Source organism: Serinus canaria, chromosome 12 (assembly GCF_022539315.1).
Source record: "Serinus canaria isolate serCan28SL12 chromosome 12, serCan2020, whole genome shotgun sequence".
Taxonomy (NCBI): Eukaryota; Metazoa; Chordata; class Aves; order Passeriformes; family Fringillidae; genus Serinus; species Serinus canaria.
This window is the reverse complement of record NC_066326.1, coordinates 11,250,242-11,272,201: the sequence shown is the minus strand read 5'-3', so window position 1 is coordinate 11,272,201 and position 21,960 is coordinate 11,250,242. Positions and strand designations below refer to the sequence as shown.

The window sequence follows — 21,960 nt, the reverse complement described above, 5'->3', positions numbered from 1 at the left end:
CCTCACAAAGGGCATGACCAGCACTCTACACAAAAAAATCCATATCCATTTAACAGAGGTGGGCACCAATGCAGATAATGTTTCAGTAACTTGACAGTGTCTAGAAGAGCTTCTGAAAGGCCTTGATCATTCCAGGTAACAAAACTATGTTCTCAGAGAGTGCAGAGTTCAAGTCAGCTTTGGTTGAAGTGAGGCTTAAGAAAGAAAACGAGATGATGGATCGCTTACTTCAGCAAAAGCTGAGAAATTTAGGCAAAACTTCTGTGTGGGGTCTAAGTTTCAGCTTGTCCTTCTGGAATGCTATTTTGGGAATGAATTCACCATGAGGGCATGGATCACTCCTAACTGTCAGACTCAAGTTATAGGCACTAAAATATCAGTTTTCACAGAAAATAGTATAAAAGAATCAGCTCCTACACATCTGAATGGAGGCCACGTATAGCCTAATAAAAGCAATTTTGTGGTCCAAAAAGGATGGAGTCTCTCTGATTGACATAAACAAGGCCCTTGAGGAATCTCAGAATGATCAACCGAAACACAAGAAAACTGCATGGCTCCCACTCAGAGGAGAAGAAATTGATCTAAACAGAACATGCTAGAGCTAATGAACAGCCCAGCTTTCTGAAAGGATCAAAAGTAATCAGATAAGTGCAGCCAAAATGCAGTGCAAGGGTGTTAGCAGGCTCCTCATTCACTGCTGGGGTTGTCAGTTTAGCAGCACTTGATCCATACCTCAAATTACCTTTTGGTTAAGAAATATGAACTAGAACAGGCAGGACTGGCAAGGACTCAGTAGTCAAAAAGACAGTCTCATTTTAATGAATGTGCCTTGTAAAGCAGTGCAGGGTTGAGATTTACCAAAGATCTCACAGTATTTTCTGATTCTGTTCAATGAGTTCCTTTCACAGCTGACTATGAAACACAAAAAAAGAATTTGATACATTCTCTCTCTTAGAGAGAGAGAAATACTATGTATACTAGAAATTTGTGTACTAGAAAAAGTATACAAATGTACATCAGAAATGTAGGGCTTAGATGCCCCTTAGAGGACTCACCTTTGACAAGCAACAGTTTCCTGGAGGGGGAAGTGGATGATCCAAGTCTTGCAGACTGATTACACCATCTTGGAAAAGCACTTGTACCAGAGACACAAATGGAAATAAAGAACTGTAACACTGCTGAGGAGTGGAAACCCAACAACTGGAACTTCAACTAGCACAGCATGCACAGCAGGAGATGTGAGCAAGACTTCATGTTCTGGCTTTGACAATGGGAAATAAGTAGAACCACTGTACTCTTTTTCATCATATATTGTCTACTGTGTAAACTGATTTTTTAACCTGTTTTTGCACAGAACAGCAGGAGAATTTGTGGGGAATCCCAGAGGACTTAAAGTACCTTGCTTAAACTCAGCCTCCCCAAGTCCCTGGATTCTTTCTGGGTGCTCATCTAGCAAAACTGGCCTCACCACAGACTGCAGTCATAAAGTCCTTCCCTTTCTGCCAGGCTTGGCAGGTTAGCTCCCAGTACTCTTAAAATAATTCTATTTATATCCTCAACAAGTTTGTTTAAAACTCACGTGTTTGTAAATGAAGAGCTTTCCAGCTCACTGTGGATATTAAACTAAAAGGGAAACATGAAGGGGTTTTGAAACTGCTAATAAGGTAGCATTCCTCTGCTGCCTTTCATCCCTCATTTCACAAGATCCCAGAGCACTTTGCAGATGTAAACACAGAGCAGTGAGAGGCAAACAGTGCTGGGGTGGACTGTGGCTTCACCACTGCATCACCCCACGAGCTGCGATGGGCTCTCATTTTGTTTTCCCACCCAGTGGCTGTTCAATTGCAGAGCCCAACAGGCAAGGAAAGTGCTATTGCCCAGAAATAGATGCCTTGGACACACCAAGAACTGCCCTGGTGCAAATGGTTCACATTCCCATAGTCAGTTACTTGGATTTACAGTAGTTACAACTACTACAGGATTTAAGAGACAGAGCTATTTTCAGCTGAGCCAGAAACAGACACAGAAGGGACACCAGTGCCTCAGGCTTTGGTCAACAGATTGGAGTTGATGGCTCTGTCTCAGACATTAAATGCATCGTAGTTTTTAACAGAAGCTGTTCTTTAAGAGCTGTGTTGCAAGCCTGATGCAAACCCTTCAGTCTCAGTTCCAGTGCAAACCCCCTTTTTAGGTGGGGAGACTCAGCTTTGATTCCAAGCAAAGGATGCCACCTACTGAATCCTTGCTACCATGAGCACAGCTTTGACCCTCCTGGCTCCAGACCTCTGGCATGCTCACAAGCCAGACTCATTTTGCAGTCCCAAAATAAATTCCAAGGAAAAGTAGAAAACAGGCTTGTAAAAACGAAGCTTTTCTCCCTGCTACTCTCTCCACAACCCGAAGATGTATTACTCACCAAACATCTGCACAGCCATAATAATTTCTAGTTTTGCAACACTGACAACCTTAGGAGTATTAAAAAAACTCCTTACATCTTTATTCCATTCTGGATTCATTATAATACAGGCTGACAATATATGCTAGTACAGTACATTCTGCAACATTTAACCCCTGCTCCCAGCTGCCGTTCTTAACTTCACGGCTTAATGACACAGAGTCAGTAGATCACAATATGACCCTGTTAATATTTTTTTAATGCCATTTTTACAAATTACAGCATAATGCACTGATTATGAGGATGAAAGGAAAGTCTCTACGTCTGTCTGGAAACCAAATAAAAGAATGTTTGAACATCTGTTCATCCTACAAATGTCTTTTAAAGCTTTGATTTTCCCATAATCATTTTGTTCCACCATTTCACCCTTTTTCGAATGTGTATCCAACAGCCTCAGGACAGTAGCCAGAGATCTGCAGTAATAGCACATTATAATCAAAGTTCTTGGGCACACTTAGATTCTCCCTTTGGAATTCTACATTGGGAGAAACACAAAACCAAACCCCAGACTTCAACAGATCCCTCCCCAGCTGTGTATCCTGCACAGACCTCTGCAGCAGGAGCAAAAGGAGAGGATGAGGCTTTGTGACAGGGGCTTTCTGCAGAGGATTCCAAGGCACAAGGCAGGGTAAGGGGGCAGGTGAAGGCACAGCCTGCTCCTGTGGGTCCATCAGAACTGCCCAGGGTCAAAGCCTGAACAGAAGCAGCTCCTCAGTGCACACAGGAGCTGGGATGAGCTGCAGACCAAGAGCCTTCCCCTCTCACTGGGCTTCCAGCAACCATCCTGGGAGCCCTGCCATGGATCTCCAGGGCAAGAGCAGAGACAGAGCAGGGAGAAGCAATGAGCAAAGAAGGAAATGGGAGCACTGAGGAAGAGATCAGGTCTTAGACTGAGAAGATAGAAGAAAAATGCCAAGCTAATATGCTAGTCTGGAAATGAAATGGAAGATAGGAGGGAGATTTTAAAAATATGTTTACAAGAGACTGGATGAGAAAGGGATGTAGGTCCAACTCTGGAATTATTGCTGCTCACTCACTTGGAGTACCCAAGCAAATAAACCATGGGACTTCCTGCACTAGGAGTCCTTTCAGCCAAGCAGAGGACTGCAAATCTAAGTGTTCAGGGTTAATGAGTTTTCAAAGGGATCAAGTTCCGTAACAACAGACTCACTGATCCTGTTAAGGGCAATCCACGGTGTGGGGGGGAAAACATTCATCAGATAGGCTTTTGTGAAAATACATCCCCCCATTTACACTGCCAACCTCCTCTCCAGAACCTCAAAAGTGTCTTAGAAATGAGAAAAGACAAAATCCTTTAAGTGCAAGGATAACAACTCTGGAAGCACCTTTACTGATCACTTCCCTTTTCTTTCCAACACTCCAAATTAGCAAACCATTTAAAATTTGGCAAGGACATTAGAACTATACAGGTACTAATATAAGTTCCTTTATAACTAGGAGCATTTAATTAGGTTTTTTATACCCATAATTCTTAGACTAACCTGTGATGATAGTAACACTCTTTCTTCAATGTCATCTGTTTCTCTATGTTTCATCACTGCAGTATCTTAGGCAGAGGAAACAGTGCAGAGTACAAAACAGGATTTGATAAAGGCTTAAAAGAAAGATAACATTATAAATATTCTTTCCAAAGACTGCTTTTGGGGGTGTTTGGGAAGAAGAGAGAAATGGGAAGGGAGAGGTGACAGGGGTGTGAAATGCATTTTTTCCATTACAGAAGGAAACATTTTCCAGCAAGGCTGGCAGCACAAGTTCTGCTAAGCCAATAGCTGAAGTTGCCTGCCTAATTCCTCTGGGATCACACTGAAAGCATACCCCATCATCTTAAAGGATGTGCTAAAGCTTTGCTGGGACTCACTCAGCAGAAACTGCTTGGGATTATTACACAAAGCACTAATTCTGCTCTGATTTAAGGGGGGACCATCAGCCTAGTTTAGACACCAGGCTTGCTCTGTCTCACAACTGCCCAGCTGTAAATATCCTCTCAATAGCTGATAACTTCGCAATTTGTAGCCACTTTGGCTACCTAGAAATTAAAAGGGAAAGACTGGAAAAAAATCAGGATCATGTTAACATGATGGACTCATGCCCATCAAGGCAGATAATATTATGATTAATAAGAATGAATGCAGACCTTATTTACCTCCATGTGCAGCATGTACTTACATTGTACATATGGTCACCATCTAGAGCTGACTTCAGCAAAGGGGTCACAGGCTGCTACTCAGCATCAACAAGCAGGTACTCTTTTTGTTCAAAAGGCAGGAACCAACATTTGCCATGCTGCCAAGCCTGAGTCCCATTTCTGTTCCAGACTGCAGCTTTCATACCTTGGAATTGCTGTTAGTTTTCATGTTAAGGTGTCCTATACTTTGTATGCAACAAGGAAGGGATATTACCAGTGCTCTCCTTTTCATGAGCCTAGAACATGAAATTGAGAGAAAGAGCTAAAGCAGCCATGAAATCCCTATTAAAAACTAATGGTTTCTAAAGCATCTTGGAGGCACTCATTTTACAAGGCTTATGCAGCAATCTTCTATCATTATTTTAATGAAACAAAGCCCTTGACTATTTCCAGAGGCAACTTTTTCTTTCACACACAAAAGGCATTTTGGTTACAAAAAATAAAAAAGGAAAAAGAAAACAGGTTTGGAATAGGATTCATTTCAGAACAGGCATGAAAATAAAAAAAGTTACATAAAATGTCATTGAAGATAATTCTGAACGTTTGGAACAGCAAACAGAACAATTAAGACTCTCAGCTACACAGATCATTATGTTTAATATGGAAAACATTTCTAGATAGAAACCATATTTATAAAAAACATCCATACCCTCTCTCAGATAGCATCTTACATATTTGCAACTGAAGGAATGTGAAACATCCATTTTAGGTTTCACCTATTAAACAGCATGCCTTCTGTCTCCCACTTTGCTCAAGCCTAGAATAGTCAGCTTCACTTTGTGGGTCACATGAAATTCACATCCTGACTTGGTGGCAAACTTCTAAATCAAGAGAAACTTCAACACAATTATCCAGGAAAACAGTGCAATTAGAATGTACACCCAGGGCTGCTCCTCTGGCAGGTGAGATTCTCTGAGATGCCATAAAGATGCACATCACAGAGATGAGAAAATAAGCACATTTGAACAGAACAATATGAGATTGCAGAGATTTTGGAAGGGGGCACAGTCAGCAAAAGTTTCCAGGCTCTGTTTGTGAGGAAGGAGCAGGTTTAATGTGTTTGGACAAGAAACACATTCCACCTCAATGCATTTCAGGGACTGGACTTTAAGGTGTAATTAAAGGCCCCTCTTGTTTCCTCAGGATTGAATCATTTTCTTCTGTGTGTCAAAAACATATCTTTTAAAGATAAGAGAGATAGTAATAGGTTGGGCTGAATCATTCTTGCTGCTTTCATCCTCTTTGGTCATATCCCCCTTCCCTCCCTTAGATTTCTTCTTGGAGGCAGCAGTTAGCAGCATCTTGGTATCTGGCTTCAGCCCATCTGTAAAAGAACAAGAACACACATGACTAACACAGTCAACATCACATTTCAGAGAACTAGAAAAAATGAGCAGGCATGTTTTCATCTGAAATCAACCAAAGAAAATAAACTAAATCAAATGCATGAGGGAAGTCAAATTTCTGCATAAGACTCCTGCAGTATGGTAGTTTACATAGAAAATAAGAGAAGTCTTTAAACATAAAGTTCATAACAATGATATCACAAATCCAGTGCAGTATCCTGAATCCTTCAATGTCCATCTACAGTTTTTAAAGTATTAAACACAGGGAAGAATTTAAACAAGCCAGACCAGCTTGCCTGGTCTAAGTCTCTTACTTGGCAGGCCTTTCCTATTATTTAGACACATACCCAAAGTTTCTTGTCATCACTGAGAATATTTACAAAAATATAAGTCACGAACAAAAATCAACTGGTAAAACACAAAAATTATAGACAGTCACAAGGCTCAGAAGATTCTTGAATTTCTTTAAATCTATCTTCTGGATTTACCTGAAGCACACTGCTTTTTTATAACTCACACATTGTAAATGATACAGGTTTTGTGTTCGTTTGTGTTTGTTGCGGTTTTGTTTTGTTTTTATTTTGTTAAGACAAAGTATTTGTTAGGGATTTCAACTTGCACTGCTTATTGCTTAGGGGCATGAGAATTGAGCTGCACAGTATTTTGGGGATAGGTTTCTCCAGGCATTTGTGCCAAACAAAAATATTTGTCCTTTTCCTCCTAAATAGCCAGGGTTTGTTACACCTTTGTTTTTTCTTATAACTCAACGCATTGGTAACATTTTAGGTAAGAAAAGCAAGATAGCAAAGTCCAAAGAAATGCTGTAAACATTGCTGTAAACACTGTAGAAATGCTGCAGAGAGATGCAGCTCCTGAAAGACCACTCCTGAAGAAGCACTTGCATGAAGCAGAAAGCAACAAACTCCATAAAGCCTTTGCAGTGCCACCTGAATATGCTACAATGTGGTTTTCAGGCATTGGGCCAAAATCAGTTCAGGTATTTTTAACCTGTGGTGTCACATAACCTTATCTCAAACACTTAATCAGCCTCTCTCCCTTCATACTGAAATTCAGCTGCGGATTCTTGTATCACGGCCTGACAAAAAGATTGAGATGCTTATGATTTACTGGAGACAGGAGGTCTGCAGGCACAGGTGAGCTGCTCCAGCTCACACACATCCAGGGCCACTCTCAGCTGATGGCAAGGGGACACAGCCCCAGAGCCCAATTGCCATTTCACAACCAGAGGCTGTAAACCATCCCTAAAGCCCTGCAGTGGGGAGACTTTTACAGAGAGGGGGGTCTTTTATTTGGAAAAAACCAAAAAACAAAGAAAAAACACAACAACAACAAAACAACACACAAAGCCCCAATCAAACTAAAAAAACACAACAAAAAAACCAAACCAAACAAAAAATCCCAAACAAACAAACAACCCACACCCCTCCCAGAAAAAAAAAAAAAAATAGAAAAAAAGTGCAAGGGTCCAAAAGAGGAGAAAATCAACATGTTTTGTACAGAACTAAATAAATTACAGCCCTCACTAAGGCTGCAGGAGTCCAGCATCAAGCACAATCAACTTTGTACAGTTCTGCAAGATCATGCCTTTCAGTCATGGCAGCTGCTGTTTTCTCTTTCCAGATGGCAGGACACAAAAAAAGCAATGATTATTTCATTGTGAAAATAATTGAGACTGTTCTTCCTTGATGGCTGAGAAGTCTGATAATGACTATCTTTGCACACGTAAGGTTCAATTAATCAAACTAAGTAATATGGTGTGGCGGGACCACATATTTATTATATGATTTTATTACATTGTAGAGTCATGTTTGATGCAGCTGTTTCGATTTTTTAATTGGATGCTTTCATATAAATCCCATTAATATCATTACCCTTACAATCACTCCATCTTCACTACGAAAAATAATTTATCCCTACATGAAAAGCAACTTATTTCCTATTTGGAAAGCTCCGAGACCATTGTGGGTGCTGCTAGGAAAAAAATAGCAACAGTCAAAAAAGGGGAAAACAAAATAAAAACAGCAGAGAGAGTGACCTCATGCAGCCCCACTCACTACCTTTGCAGAATTTATTTAATATTTTATGCTTTCTACTGTTTTGATCAATCTAATTGTAACTGTCCCTGCAGAGGGTTTCCTCTGCTTTCCTGAAACGACAATTTATTTTTTGGACAAAGAAGCGTTTCATTTTGCTTTCTAGTTGGTTTCCCTTTCTGGGTCTTATCACTATTACAAATGTTGCTGTTACTGGCACAGCACTGTTTAAGAAAGATGTTTAACTAAATCCTTTCAGAAAGACACATTTTAATTAAAGCAAACAAATCCTAAAACACTTTTATTTATGTTAGCAGGCTTTGCGAGACGCTAATTTCCAAAAAATGGTAATTGGCGGAAAGGAGAGAGGAAGGGAGGAGATGTGGCATTAAAATTGCAGCCAAAATTTTCCCTTCTGGGTATCTGAAGAACCCGGGCTGCCTCTGCAAGCCCTTGCCCACAGGGGCATGGCAGTGGTTGGCCTCCCACCCCACAGAGACTCTGGGCTGCAGCAGCAAGCAGAGAAGTCTCAGCCACGAGAGTGAAATAACCACCGAGGATAAACTGAGCTTCAGATCCACCAGTGACATCAGCTTGGATGGCCCAACACAACTGAAACCTGGCACAGCATCTGTGGTGTTCAAACAAACATCTCATGTCTGAAAAATTCTGTTTTCGAGAAAAAAACCCATGCTGCATGTGGAATTCTGCTGGGGAAATGCATTTAAAACTGAGCCATCTCACCTCCTCCACTCTGTCACTAACTTCCACATAGAAGAAGTAAAGGTATACCTCACCTGCAGCACTTAACACCTATTTGGACTAAATAAGGTATTCCAGGTGAGAAGTTTACAGAAAAAATGGCAGAACGTGGCAGTTCCTACTGGTGAAGTGACAGGCTGACAGCCAGAGGCAGCTCAGGTATTATTAAACTCACATGGTATCTAAATTACCTAATCAGATCCCATGGCCCTCATTCTGCAAACAGATTAGGTGGCTGGCATCATACCCTGACAAATGGCATTTTCTGTTTTTCTGCTCTGGTGCCAGCAGGTCTCAGGGCTGAGGAGGCTCTGAGACAGGGAGCAGCACAAAGGGGCAGGCAGAGAGAGACCGGCACAATCGGGGTTTCATCTACCTCCCTGGATTTCTCACATTACACACAATGCATACTTTACATTTCACAAAACCAAGGAAATGAAGGGAAATATATCTGTCACCGAAGAAGACATCAGAGCTTTAATAGCTGAAATGATGGATATTTTTAGATGGAGGTCTAGCTTAACTTACTTACATTAAGGGTCTAATCTCTGCTGAACAATAGCTATGTTAGCTTGAACACATAGTGAGAAATCTGTTCCATTAATTAAGTGCTGCCTGTACTACTCGGATTTGTAGCAAATGTTAATAGATTTTTTTTCTTCCTCTGTTGGACAATTACTTTATTTTGCCAAGTTGCTAATGGATTAAATTGAAAAGGTCCATGTGTTAAAAAAAAGACTTGAGCTTCAAAGTTCTAAAAAATGCCTTGCATACAACAATGGAAAATACCTATGTATTAATATTATTAATGGGACATCCTCAAAGGCACATAAGATATGTGAAAGCTTAGCAAATTCATTCCTTCCCATCAAAACCACATCTGTAAGAAGTGCCCAGACAAGGTCTTATGCAAAATGTACTTTTAGCATCCACTAACTCAGCTTAGATATGAAAACCTAGTTGCCAAACAGTGTAATTTACTTCGTTCTTTTCAACTACTGCTAATAATTAACAGATAAAAATACCAACTCTAATATCCTTTGTCTCAGAATGGCCTGAAGGATTTAGTCCAAACTGATCCATTTGTAAGCGATATTAATAAAAAAATGCATTTTCAAGTTCAAATGAAAAGCAATACCAAATCAGGAAAAACATTTTCCAAGTCTAAAAACAATTTCACATGCACAAAGTAAAGGAAAAGCACAGTATTTTATACAATTTTCACAAATAAAAAGCTAACAGCTTAGTGATTTGCAGTATCTTTGTTAAATGAATGGCATTGTTTTTTTTTTTAAATCGAGTTTTACAATTGCTCACACAAAAAATTTGCATGGAAAGAGACAGATTTTAACCACTTCATACAGAAATTCCACACTGTAGCACTCTGGACACCTTCTTGTATATAGATTAAAATCCAGTTTTATCTATACACAACGAATTCAGCTCCCCTCCCTCCCTGCGTGCAGGGAAGTGACTCCCATGGACACAAGTTGTGCCCTGTGAACCCCCTCCCGCGGAGCTGCTGTGCCCGGGACAGGCTCCACATCAGCCAGCCTGGAATGCCAGCCCTGACACAAATCACAACACCCACACACAGCACCATAATCAGGCTTACTCCTGCTTTGTTTTCACTCCTGCTTCAGCTGGAAGGAGGATGAAAGCTGACACAGCATTTGCTCCTCTAATTCCTTTTGCTCACCCAACAGCAGGGTGAAGGAGCACCTCATGCTTGTGCCCCATATAAATATTTATTTCATCTATTACCTGTAACCTTGGACTCTAGTTTGCCTTTTACAATTTTAACTTCTCCACTACACATTCTCCTTCACTTAATACTACCATTCCTTATCAATATTCCTTGTCAGATTTGTTGACTTTTTTCTTATTAGCCTTCTGCTTCCCTGCTCCTTCAAAAGGTCTCCAAGAATGGTCTCTGTTCTTTCTTTCTAAAATCCAGCTCCTTCTTCCTTGACTCACAATTGCACTTGCTATTTAGCCCTTCAGGAGTTTTATCTCTCTCCCCCTTTTCCAACCTAATTTTTCAGATTTCCCAACTCTGTATTTTCACTTCCTATTTTCTCTTCAATATTTAGGAATAGTCCTGTCTCCTTCAAAGCTAATGAAACATTGTGTTTGAATGCAAGATTTTAAAGACTGAATGCCAGACACCACTTCAGATGAGAAGCAAGATAATGCAGTATCTCCTTGTAGCCCAGCCAGAGACAGGAGCAATTTTTAAGCAACTGATAAACCCTCATTGAAAACAGGTGTAATAATATAGGTGCTGGACATGCTTTCCAGCACAGCCAGGGAGAATAATTTATTTTGCTGAACTTCAACAACTCCCTTCTTTTGTGCACACTTGTAAAAAAAGTCTATTGCAAACTATGCTGGTGAACATGGAAGTATGTGCATGGATTTTTTACACAGTTTTCTTACAGCATAAGAATTGTAATGGCAAAAAAAAAAATCATGTTAAAAGCTTTCAATGCTCCCAATTATTGAGAACTTTGCTTTCAGGCCAAAATGAAAAGTTCATCCTACCCAGCCCTGGTACTTGCCATGGTTTGCTGGAAAAGTGCTGGCTCAGGATCCTCACCATGCTGTTAGGAAAAAGCACATTGAGGCTACACCAGCAGCTACCCTGGGAATAGAAAATATTCCTTTCTTCATTACGTATTAAGAAATTGCTAGACTATTCTTGACTTGCTGATGCTATTGCCAAACCTCCCATTCCATTCAGGAATTTGTGAGCAGAGTTTCAGTTGGAAACTGAATTTGCTTCTCCCTTCTGTAAACAAAATATCCTATTCACTTCCTTTGAATGCTGCAGGTAGAAGACTCAGCTACATACAACTTCTTGTTTCCTGTCAACATGCAAGTGTTAAAAATTGACTGAACATCAGAGAACAAGTTAACGTTGCATATTTGACGTTGGAAATAATTTTTATCCGAGGCCAACGTAACCTTTTAATATGACAGGCAGACATTTTTCTTTGCTCCCAAGGGAAGGAAAAAATGAGCAAAACTTGAAAGAGGCAAAGTGTTGGGGATAATCCTCACTCACAATGGATTATTCGTAACAGCTGGTTTGCACAATTTCAGGATTTCCTCAAATTGAACTCTCAGAACCCTGAACCCTAATTACACAGTTAGAGAGTGTGTGCCTGCATCAACTCTTGCTAACAGAGAGTACAAAAGCTGGTTGACCTGAAAATCAGAAATAATTAGAGGCCCAGATGGAGACGTCCATGCCACAATCTGATGCAGAGGGGCTTCACCAGAGAGGGTACAAAGACCAGCCTCTCCCTCAGCTTACTGCAATGATGGACCACTGAAAGGAAACAGAAACTTTCTGCCAGTACTGCAGGACTCAAGAATCCTGCATTTCAGCACAACACAATTAAAAACTAATTCATTTTTCTTTTCTTGCAACATCTATATATATTTATCCATCTTTAGAAATATCCATGCTCAAAAAAACACAGCTACCTGTGTCCAATGAAGGGTACAAAGTTCAAATAGAGTAGTACTCCCATTTGTTTCACATTCTGATTAACTTTAAGAATAATAAATTTATCATTGGTTTCCAGCAAAATTAATAGAAATACCAGTGCTATAAGAACTGATTCTCAGAGTCCACAACACACTAGAAAGCACACACTTGTTTTCCAACTAGTCCCAAAACACATCAGCAGTTCTACAAAACTGTTTTTATGCACCCTTAGGACTTGCAAATCTCATGTAATATCTCTAAAGTAACACTCTGGACTTTTGATTTAAACAAAAGGCAGAAGCATTCCAAAATGAGAGGATCTGTTTGCCCAGCCTCTCCTCTGCAGTTATCTCTGCAGTCAGGCAGAAAAGACAAGAACAACAAAATACAACAACCTGCTGCTTCAACTCCTTACACCAGTTAGTGACTCTGCTTCTCTTCTCCTCTCCTAAAGACACCCCAAATCCTAACTTTTGACTTTATTAATGCAATTTTTCACCTTCAATATCCCAGCAAAAAAACCAAACCAAACCAAAAACAAAACCAACACAACAAAACAAGCCCAAACAGAAACCAAATCCAAAACACCAACAAAACAAAACCCCAAACCAAAAAAAGCCCCAAAGTCATCAGGAAAAATAAGATCTTTGTGAGCCTTCCAAGGACAAAAGGACTATGTTACTGTACCCATAAACACTCTAACAGGGACCTCAAATGGACCACACTACATCCAGTGGCCTGGATGATGGGTCATCTAGAGACTGCTGATCCTATCTAGCTTGGCATCCCATCTGCCTCTCATGAATGTATTGTGCTTTAGGAAGAGCAGGGGTGAAACGGTGTCCTGAGCTAACTGGAGCCCAGGATCAGGCAGGAATTCTCTACCTGACATCAGGGTCAATACCTATAAACCTTTTCTAGGCAGATTTAAGTTCTCTCACAGGAGCCATTTTACTCTGTTCCTAGGGTTCATCACCACGATAACAAATATAATATGATTACCAAGACAATTTCAGTGTAACAGTTGACCAGAGATTCACTCAAGAAACAAGGGATACATACTCCTTTCCTTGCTACCCTCAGGAGCTCAGGATTTCAGCCTCAATTACTTCCACAGATCAGGCAATGAATTTTACTTATGTAAATCCCCTCATAATTCTCCAGTAATTCTATTTTGAATTCACACTACCTTTTCCACATCTCTTGTCAGCTCTCTCAAATATTCTGGTAGAGTTTCAAACTCCAGAGAAGAGTAATTTTTCTTTTCTGGCCAGTACAAGATCAGTTATTATCACCTTGTCTGGCTTGTGAATATTAATAGGGTTACACAAAGAAGTTGGCCAGGGAGCAACGAGCCTCCAAGAAGACAAACAAGAAAGGAGACTCCTTCCTTCCAAATGTGCTGAATCCCCAGCGTGCTATTTGGGATCTACACAAAACATCCATAATTCTTTGTTTGATGACAGAGACAAGAAAAAAAAAAAGAAAATCTTACAGCCACTTTGAGCAGAAGTAGGTTGCCCCATGTCCCAAGCAAGCACTGTTGTGACAGCCAGCCTGCATCAGCAGCACTATTCCTGCAGTCTCAGCATGGCAGACTGCTTGGAAATCCTTCACAAATAAAACATCTGCCCATAAATTGGGGAACAGCTGCCCTGTACCACATCAGAGAATGCTGCAGCTCAGTGGTGAGCAGGATTGAGTCTTGTGTATCAATTTAAGTTTATACAGGCTTTTGGGCTGAAAGACATTATTATAAGAGAAGTGGTACTACTGGAAATAACATGGATTTCATTATGGGCTCCTACTTCACAGGGAAAGAGCCAATCTTCCCTGATGAGGAAGACAGAAGCTGTTTTAATTTAAGCAGCTGACCTGGGTGAAGTTCAGGCCGAAGCTGTATTTGGAAAACTCTCCCATCAAGCTGGACACAACCCTTTCAAGCTCAGTGCCAATTCCACACAATGGCTTGAACTACGCTCTCTGGCAGTCCTTAAAGGCACATTTTGTATCTTGGCTTTTGCTGCAAGCAATCAAGAAAGAATGCAAGAAAACAAAACTGTTTCCCAAGCACTGTTTGCTGGTGCCATAATTAATATAATCAAACAATTCCACAAATTGCTTCCAATTGCTGGCGTCACTTTCATGTGCAGAGCCAGACTTTCAAAGAAGGGCCCTTCTTGTCCTACATCCTTAGACTGGTAACCCTCCTTTCACACAATAGTAAACAAGACCTCACTAAATAGTAGAGGGTAATTTGTACTGTAATAGGTCCCCAAGGCACCATGGACACAATTTGAAATGCCATCTAATTTTTCTTTTTAATTAAAAAAGCAGTTACTATATTTAAACAACAACACAAAAAAGTTCAGAGGGGACAGATTGGAGTTTCCCACAGCTCTCTGGGAGTTTTCTCAAGGTCAGGAAGAGTTTTATAGGCTCAATTGGTACACATTTTTTTCTTTAATTAGTCTGCCATACCTTCTACATGAAGTCAGCGTCTTGATTTTCAGTCTGATATTTTTCATATTGCTAAATGGAGCACAGACTCCAGCACCACACCGTAGCTGCTGAGTGAGTATCAGTGGTACACTTCCCTGGGCTTCCCTTCCCTCTCTTCATCCTAAACCTGTCATCCACACTGAGGAGACCCAGCATAACACAGTGCATTGAGGATGCCATTGATTCAGCTTTATATTGCTCAGTTTCCAGCAAGATGACCAGGATATATTATCTGTTTTCCCAAATTTACATAATACCACCACATTTTTAACCTTGTTTTTCAAAAATAAAATATAACTATTAAACAGCAGGTACAAATGGACCACTGTCATCTGAAGCCACACAGCAGGAGAGACTTCTGAACTTGCCAAATCCCCATCGTGTATCACACCACTGCTCTGCATCCATCTCATTACTTAAGTAAATCTACACAAGCCCACACACACTTTAGAAGGGTATTTGCAGTTCCCACTGTGGGTTTTCCAAAATACACCAACATACCCTTTAGCCCTAAATGACAGCATGGAGATGAAGTGACATCCTTAAGGTCTTCATTTCTTGGCCAGCTGGCCATCCTTCCGCAGAAATCAGCTGAGAGTACCAAACCTGACCTCATTTTATAGGCCAACACAGCTGCTGTTGCACAGTGCACCACAACCATTTGCTGGCCAGGTCTTCTGGGAACAACTTCCCTAACAGCAGAGAGCTTTCTACCCTGCACTCTTGGAACACAACTATGAGTTGTATGCTCTACAAAACTTTGTGGTTCTGTGCAGCAGGGACTAACCTTAATGCAGGTTACAGGGAGACTGCACTGCACCATGCTCTAGGTCTGGGCTACACAAATTAAGTGTAAACCCAATACAATGGATCAACTGTCAAGCTAAAAGACAAGCACTATGATCATATTTCTGGCCTCAAATCCATCACTGTTCCACTAGCCTAGAGGAAATTTTCAAATTAATTTCTGCATGGACTTTCAGTGCAGTAACAAGGTTGCAATTATGCCAGCTGATGTATCATACCAACAATTATTACAACTCCATTTTCATTTGATGGCCACTCAAGGTCCACAGAGACATTGAGATCATGCCTAAGTGCTGTAGCATACCTGCAGGGAGAGGCACCACTCACACTGGTGCTGTGATTTCAGTCTACACATTCTTCAAGCTCCCTGAAGCAAAAACTGAATGCATGGAAAATGCCCAGTGCATAAGAGGAGCAACTAAGAAAAAATAATGGAACTAATAGGAATCAAATTATTTATGCATATAAATGCAATGGTGGGAGCTTGGGATTATAGGGAGGCTCTTCTTACAATTCAGCAGTAGAAAAATTACAGGCAGGTCAGCATGAAATACCCCAAGACCATTCAAAACACTCAGAACAGTGTCTAGAGATCACAATTACTGTCACTGGATCTCCTAAGCTCTCTCTCTCTTCTGGCAGAGTACTAAGAAACACGCAGACATAAACACAGAGTAGAATCTGGGAGAGTGTATGACAACTGTTACACAGGACAGAATTTCACAACTTTTATTATTGAGGTAGTCCTTGCTGATTAAATTCTCAGATCAAGAGGAGCAGTATCACAAACATGCCCCCAGAGAGTACAATTAGGTATGTAAAAAGAGGAACCACTAAGCACAGGAGCTTTCATAATTTTGAAAACCATAGAATACCCCTTTGGCACTAAATTTCCATCCAGTGAGGGAGTTTCTCAGCCCTGAGCCACTCAGCAGTGGGCCAGAAGGCACTTTTGATTGTGTTTTTGTCAGCACTCCAGGACCTATTAAACAGTAAATAAACAAAACCAACAATGCTCAAGTTGTGTGCACCAAGGTGAGCAAAAACAACTGAAAACATGTTTTGTATTCAACACAAGGGACTAAAACTTCATCATCCCAGTGGAAAGGGAACAACAACAACACAACCTGCAGCAGTGCCCAGGATCTCCTGCAGCAGCCTCTCAGAAATGCATACAATGCAGAAGAGGTCCAGGTTAGCAGACCTGACACAGAATCAAAGGCAGTTCATTACAAAGCAGCTCCAAATCAAAGTGCTCAATCCACAGGCCCCTTTGTAATCCTCCCACCTCCCCTGCCACTCTCCATGTGGAGGAGGCACCGCAGCAGCCAGTTAAGCTGGACCAACTCCACTGACACATCCCAGGCATCTGCTGCTCAGCCCTGGTCCAGAGTTTAAGTTTGGTGATATTCATCTTTCCCCAGGCTGCCTTTTTAAAGCAATCCTGAACAATGGGACTTCAGAATAAAGACTAAAACATTTAAATATTTTTTTTAAACTTCTAGGCAAGGGCCTTTAAGGCGATTAGAAGGGGAGGGGGATTGGATAGCAGCTTTTGCTTTTTCATGTTATGTATATTGTGTGTAAACAAATATGCAATTTGCTTTAAAAAGATAAGGTGATTAAATTTTTATCGGACTTGTACTCTGTTGTCACCACAACAAAGAGAATTAGGAGGAGGAAAGAAAGGCCTTTTTATTTGAATTATGCTCTTACCAGAGGTTCTCTACAGCACAGCTGTAAAGCCACTCAATGTTCTCCAAACAGGCCCTTTGATTACATTTTATTCAACTTGTTTGCATTTGGAGCAATCGAAAGGAAAAGAACGCTCCACATTTTGATGTCTTAATGTTCCTTAATACCTTCTTTAATTTATATTAAGCTTCTTAACTAGGGTGATGAATTCTTCAAAAACAATAAAGACCTAGTGCAGAAATCTTCCACACACCATGAAAATTGAAATTATAATGTATTCATGGCGCTTTTTTTGTTATAAAAAACACTATTTAGAAGAAAGATTTAAAGCATAAAAAAAAATCCCAAAGTTGTATGAAAATTACTTGATCCAGAGAAACAGAGGAAAGTTCAAACTAATTATTACAAGGCAAATAAAATGTTGTAGGAGGTGGAGGAGAATAAACAGCATGAGAGTTTTGGATTACTATGAAGTTTTCAGTCTTTTAATAAACTATAAATTTCTCCTCTATGGCTTTCTACCAGAAAACCAACCAAACAAAAAAAACCCAACAACAAAAAACCCCAAACAAACAAAAAACCCCACTCACTAAAAATTTGTATAATTTTGTCTTACCATGACAAAATCCAGTGTTTGCCAGTTCTTTCTCCTTTATTATTCCCTATTCTTCTCCTTTATTTTAGTCCCTAAAATTACTCATCACAGTTCCACAGTGTGTTCTCCTCCCAGTGTCTTTCACAGTCTGCCAAGACCAGCAGTGAAACTGTTGATGATCAGGAAGGGGCACTCAAACACCCTCAGATGCAGCAGCTCCATGGGCACACAGGCTCCTGGGTGAGGCTCCCAGACTCAAACCCCATCCACAGGAGGGTCTCAAACACCAGGGAAGGCTGCATCAGAAAAGCAAGGGTCACTCAAGAAGTAGAGGCCACTTGAGGGACAAGACTGGACAGGTTTGCCCTCACTGGCACTGTGTTTCAGTTACAGTGGATGCTCAAAGACTAATTACCTGGCTCCTGTATCAAAACTCAATCTCAACAATTCCAGTGTTCTTTAAAATTCCCTTCTGCAGAAAATGAACACAGCTTTCAGTGAAAGCCCATTATGGACTTCTATGTACAAAATATGGACTTTACATACAAAGCAGCCTTAGTAAGAACATCCAAAAGGGTGTAGTCTGTATTTGCTTCCCAATTTGTCAACTATTTTACCTTTATTTTTACTTAAAAATTGTACATTCTAATTTAACTGCTTTAAGTTTTCAACAGTACATATGCATCTGCACATGTACAGCCACAAACACCTCACTTTGCTCCCCCTTGTCCTCTGCAAAAGAAGTCCAGAGGAAAAAACCAAGCCATGGCTGGTACTTCTCTGACAGCAATACAGTGCCCAGAGCTGTGCTACAGTGACTGGGTGTCTGAGTACTACAGCAGCAGAGCAATGAGCTTCCTAAGTGAATACCTAAAATCCTCAAAATATTCTTGAAATAATAGATTTCAAAGAGAACAGACATTTTGATCTGGAACAACTGTAATTTTCAGTTGACATCCACTGACTGCCCACCTACATTCTCAGAGTCATGTTTTTAAGGAAATTCCAGGAAAGCAGAGTTTTAAACCTGCCAATAAAGTCTGCCACATCTACAAAATGCTTGTGGAAAAGCTCACTTAGCTGTACCAGCAATCAAGTGGCCACAATAATTAAAACAATTAAAAAATTCACATGCTGCATTTACCACAGAATAAAACAATGCTGATCCTAATCTAACACCAATGGCACCCTGGTAGGAACAACACCTTCCCCTCCTGAACGAGTCACACCACACCAGCACAGAGCAGCAAAACCCAACTCAAGAGTGAGTATGGATCAACAGATCAAAACTGAAAAATCTGAGTACCAAGAAATTGCAGGCTATGACTGAGGCAGCACAAAACAGCTTTACAAACCACTCTGCTGCCTTCTGCTGCGGTGGAATGTTTTCTTAACAGCTGTCCTGCAAAGCAGTCACTGCTTTTTGCAGGAAATAAGAAAGACAATACAATGCAAACAATACAATGCTAATATAAACAGTTATTCAAGTACAATAATCATTGTATAACAGGTAATCAAGGCTTTATCCCAACTATTTCAACTTTCATCTGCATTTTTTAAGGGAGCAAGTACCAAATTTACATATCCAAAACAGTATTTTATGTATGTAAACAGTTAAGTCTTAACTGCTGTGTCTAAAAAAGCTTGTGCCTTTAAGCACAAACGATTCATGAATTTTAATTTGTTTTAAATGTTGAAAAATTCCATCCAAGTAAATTGAGTCAACAAGCCAAATGATGAAGACATGTATCTGGCTTTTATTTAAAAAATAAAAAACTCAAGTCTATAAATTTCTTAGTCACCCACAAATCCTCTAGCAGTAAAAAATGCTTTCCAATAACGAAGTTTTCTGCATTTCTTTTAATTAAGACACTATGCTTTTCAGATGCTGGTTGAACACTACTGAGCCTTAACTTGATTCTCTTTGTATTATTTAAGTACAATATTTTTAAATGTTCTTATAGAAATAAATTAGCAAATGATTATCAGAAAGCAGGGGAGGAAGGCTTGCAGAATGGGACTCTGTAAGCTGCTTCAATATTCTAAGTTTCAAAAATGCAATGTCATCAGTCCACTCTACAAAAAAATGCTTAAAATTGATATAAGCATTATTCTAAAAGTAACATTTATTTATATTTCCCTCCGAAGTATCACAACTTAGTTCAATATTTTCATCCTTTTTCTCAGTAAATACAAAGACCAGAAATAAAATTTTGAATATAAAGCTAATGTTTTCTAATAATTACTTTATAGTACTCAGGCTCCAAATAAACAGCAATGCCAACCAAGTTGAACCTGAGTAGCAAAATGTTTACAAAGGGACAGGCACAGTAGGTCAGACTTTAAATGAGATAGCACAAGCTGCAGAGATACAGTGACACAGACCCAGCACATATTAATAACTTAATACCTCTATCCATGCCACAGCAATACTTCCATTTTTCTAGGCAAGCACCCAAGGGTTGGGTTTCCTTCCTCACTGCACTCTTCCTGGGGCACAGACTGTTCTAAAACCCAGTCAAGTAAAATATCAGAAAACAGGTACAGCCTCTGTCCAAGTCCAGGGAAGCAGATCATATTTGGGCTGAAGGAGATTAGCTCTCCTGAACCATCACCCCAAAAGACTCTCTTCATCTTTCTGAAATTTCCAGGTGCTGATCACACTGTTCAGAAATAAGATGTAGGCAATTCACAGGGCTCTGATGCAGAAATCATTAACAAGTGCCCTGATACAGGTGGCTGGCTGGAACAGAACAAATCACAGCAACCTACTGGACAAGATTCCCACCACCAGTGCAAAGCTGTTTGTCTGGGTCCAAATGCAGCTGTGAAAGGGAAAAGGTTTGCAACTTATATGGCAGGGTGTTACAACAGCCAACCCAGCTCTGTGGAGCAACAACCTGGATTGGAGAGCCTCTGCACATTTCCAACACACCAACTCCTCTGACTTGCACTGCCAAAAACATCCAACCCCCACAAATAGATATGGTGTTTCTAGGGAGTGCAGTAAAAGGCAGCATTGAAGGAGAGGAAAATAAAATTACAGGAGATGTAATATGATCAGCCAAAACACCCAAACAAGAATAAATCAGCCCCATTACCAAAAGCACAAAGGCAGCACCTTTGTGATGACTATGGATTCCATTGAGTTCAGGTTCTAATACAGTCCATTTCGGGAGCAGGGGCTGTAAGATCTGAAGACTCATTTTTCTTGACAAAGAGTTGTTAAATGTTTGCCATGTATTAACATATCAATGTTTATTATATCTAAATTACTGAAAGACAACACAGGAACATATTTAGCCTATCATTATAAATAATTTGTAGAGAGACCCAAAGAAAGCCCACTGAGTTTTCCTAGAATACTGGATTTTTGAAAGGGGCTAATTTAAGAACTATTCACATTCACATTACATTTTTTCTGGTAGCTCCTCTACATCTTCCTTGTAGCTCCCATTATGACACTCTTCCAGTCAACTCTGCACCTCACAGCATCTGAAAAGTCATCCAGTAAAAGGAAACCCCTGTCCCTTCCCATATCCATCTGTGTTCTCCATTTAGAGCTCTGATGTATCCAGTTATTGCTCAGGGCAGAGATGATCAACTGCAGGTTCTGTGAGGGCAACCAAGAAGCCATTTACAATTCCAACAGCTGTTACTGATTTTGCAGCAGAATTATGGCAAATCTCTAGTTCAAACCCTTCCTCCTTATGAGGAGGGGGAAAACAACAAGAACAAGAAAAAAAAAAATCAACAAAAACCCAAGAAAAGGGAAGGACTGGGGAAGTGCCATGGATAAAGGGCACAGCCCTGGCCAAAAACAGCCTTGCCTGTGCAAAGCTAGGAACACAGAGACTATTACACCATGTTAAGACAAGCCCAAGGTCCTATCTTATCCAGGTTCCTTCCTTACAGGCAGGCAGCAGAGGGGGAAGTCTGCAGCACACCACAATACTGAGCCTTATTCTCCTTCTAAAGCTCTGCACGCCCTGCAGGCTGAGGCACAGGGCAGGGCTACCTCAGGGACTGCCCAAGGGAATGC

At 40.4% G+C, this 21,960-nt stretch overlaps 1 protein-coding gene across 2 annotated transcripts in view; it reads right to left on the bottom strand.

Moving 5' to 3' along the window:
• Window positions 1-2,475: 2,475 nt before the first annotated feature.
• Window positions 2,476-21,960, bottom strand: part of EEFSEC (eukaryotic elongation factor, selenocysteine-tRNA specific) — a 120,934-nt gene continuing 101,449 nt past the window's right edge. For both annotated transcript variants that reach the window (XM_030228070.2, XM_030228069.2), the window contains exon 7: window positions 2,476-5,985. In XM_030228070.2, coding sequence (XP_030083930.2) covers window positions 5,801-5,985 — 185 coding nt within the window. In that variant the 3' untranslated portion in view covers window positions 2,476-5,800. The remainder of the gene's footprint in view (window positions 5,986-21,960) is intronic.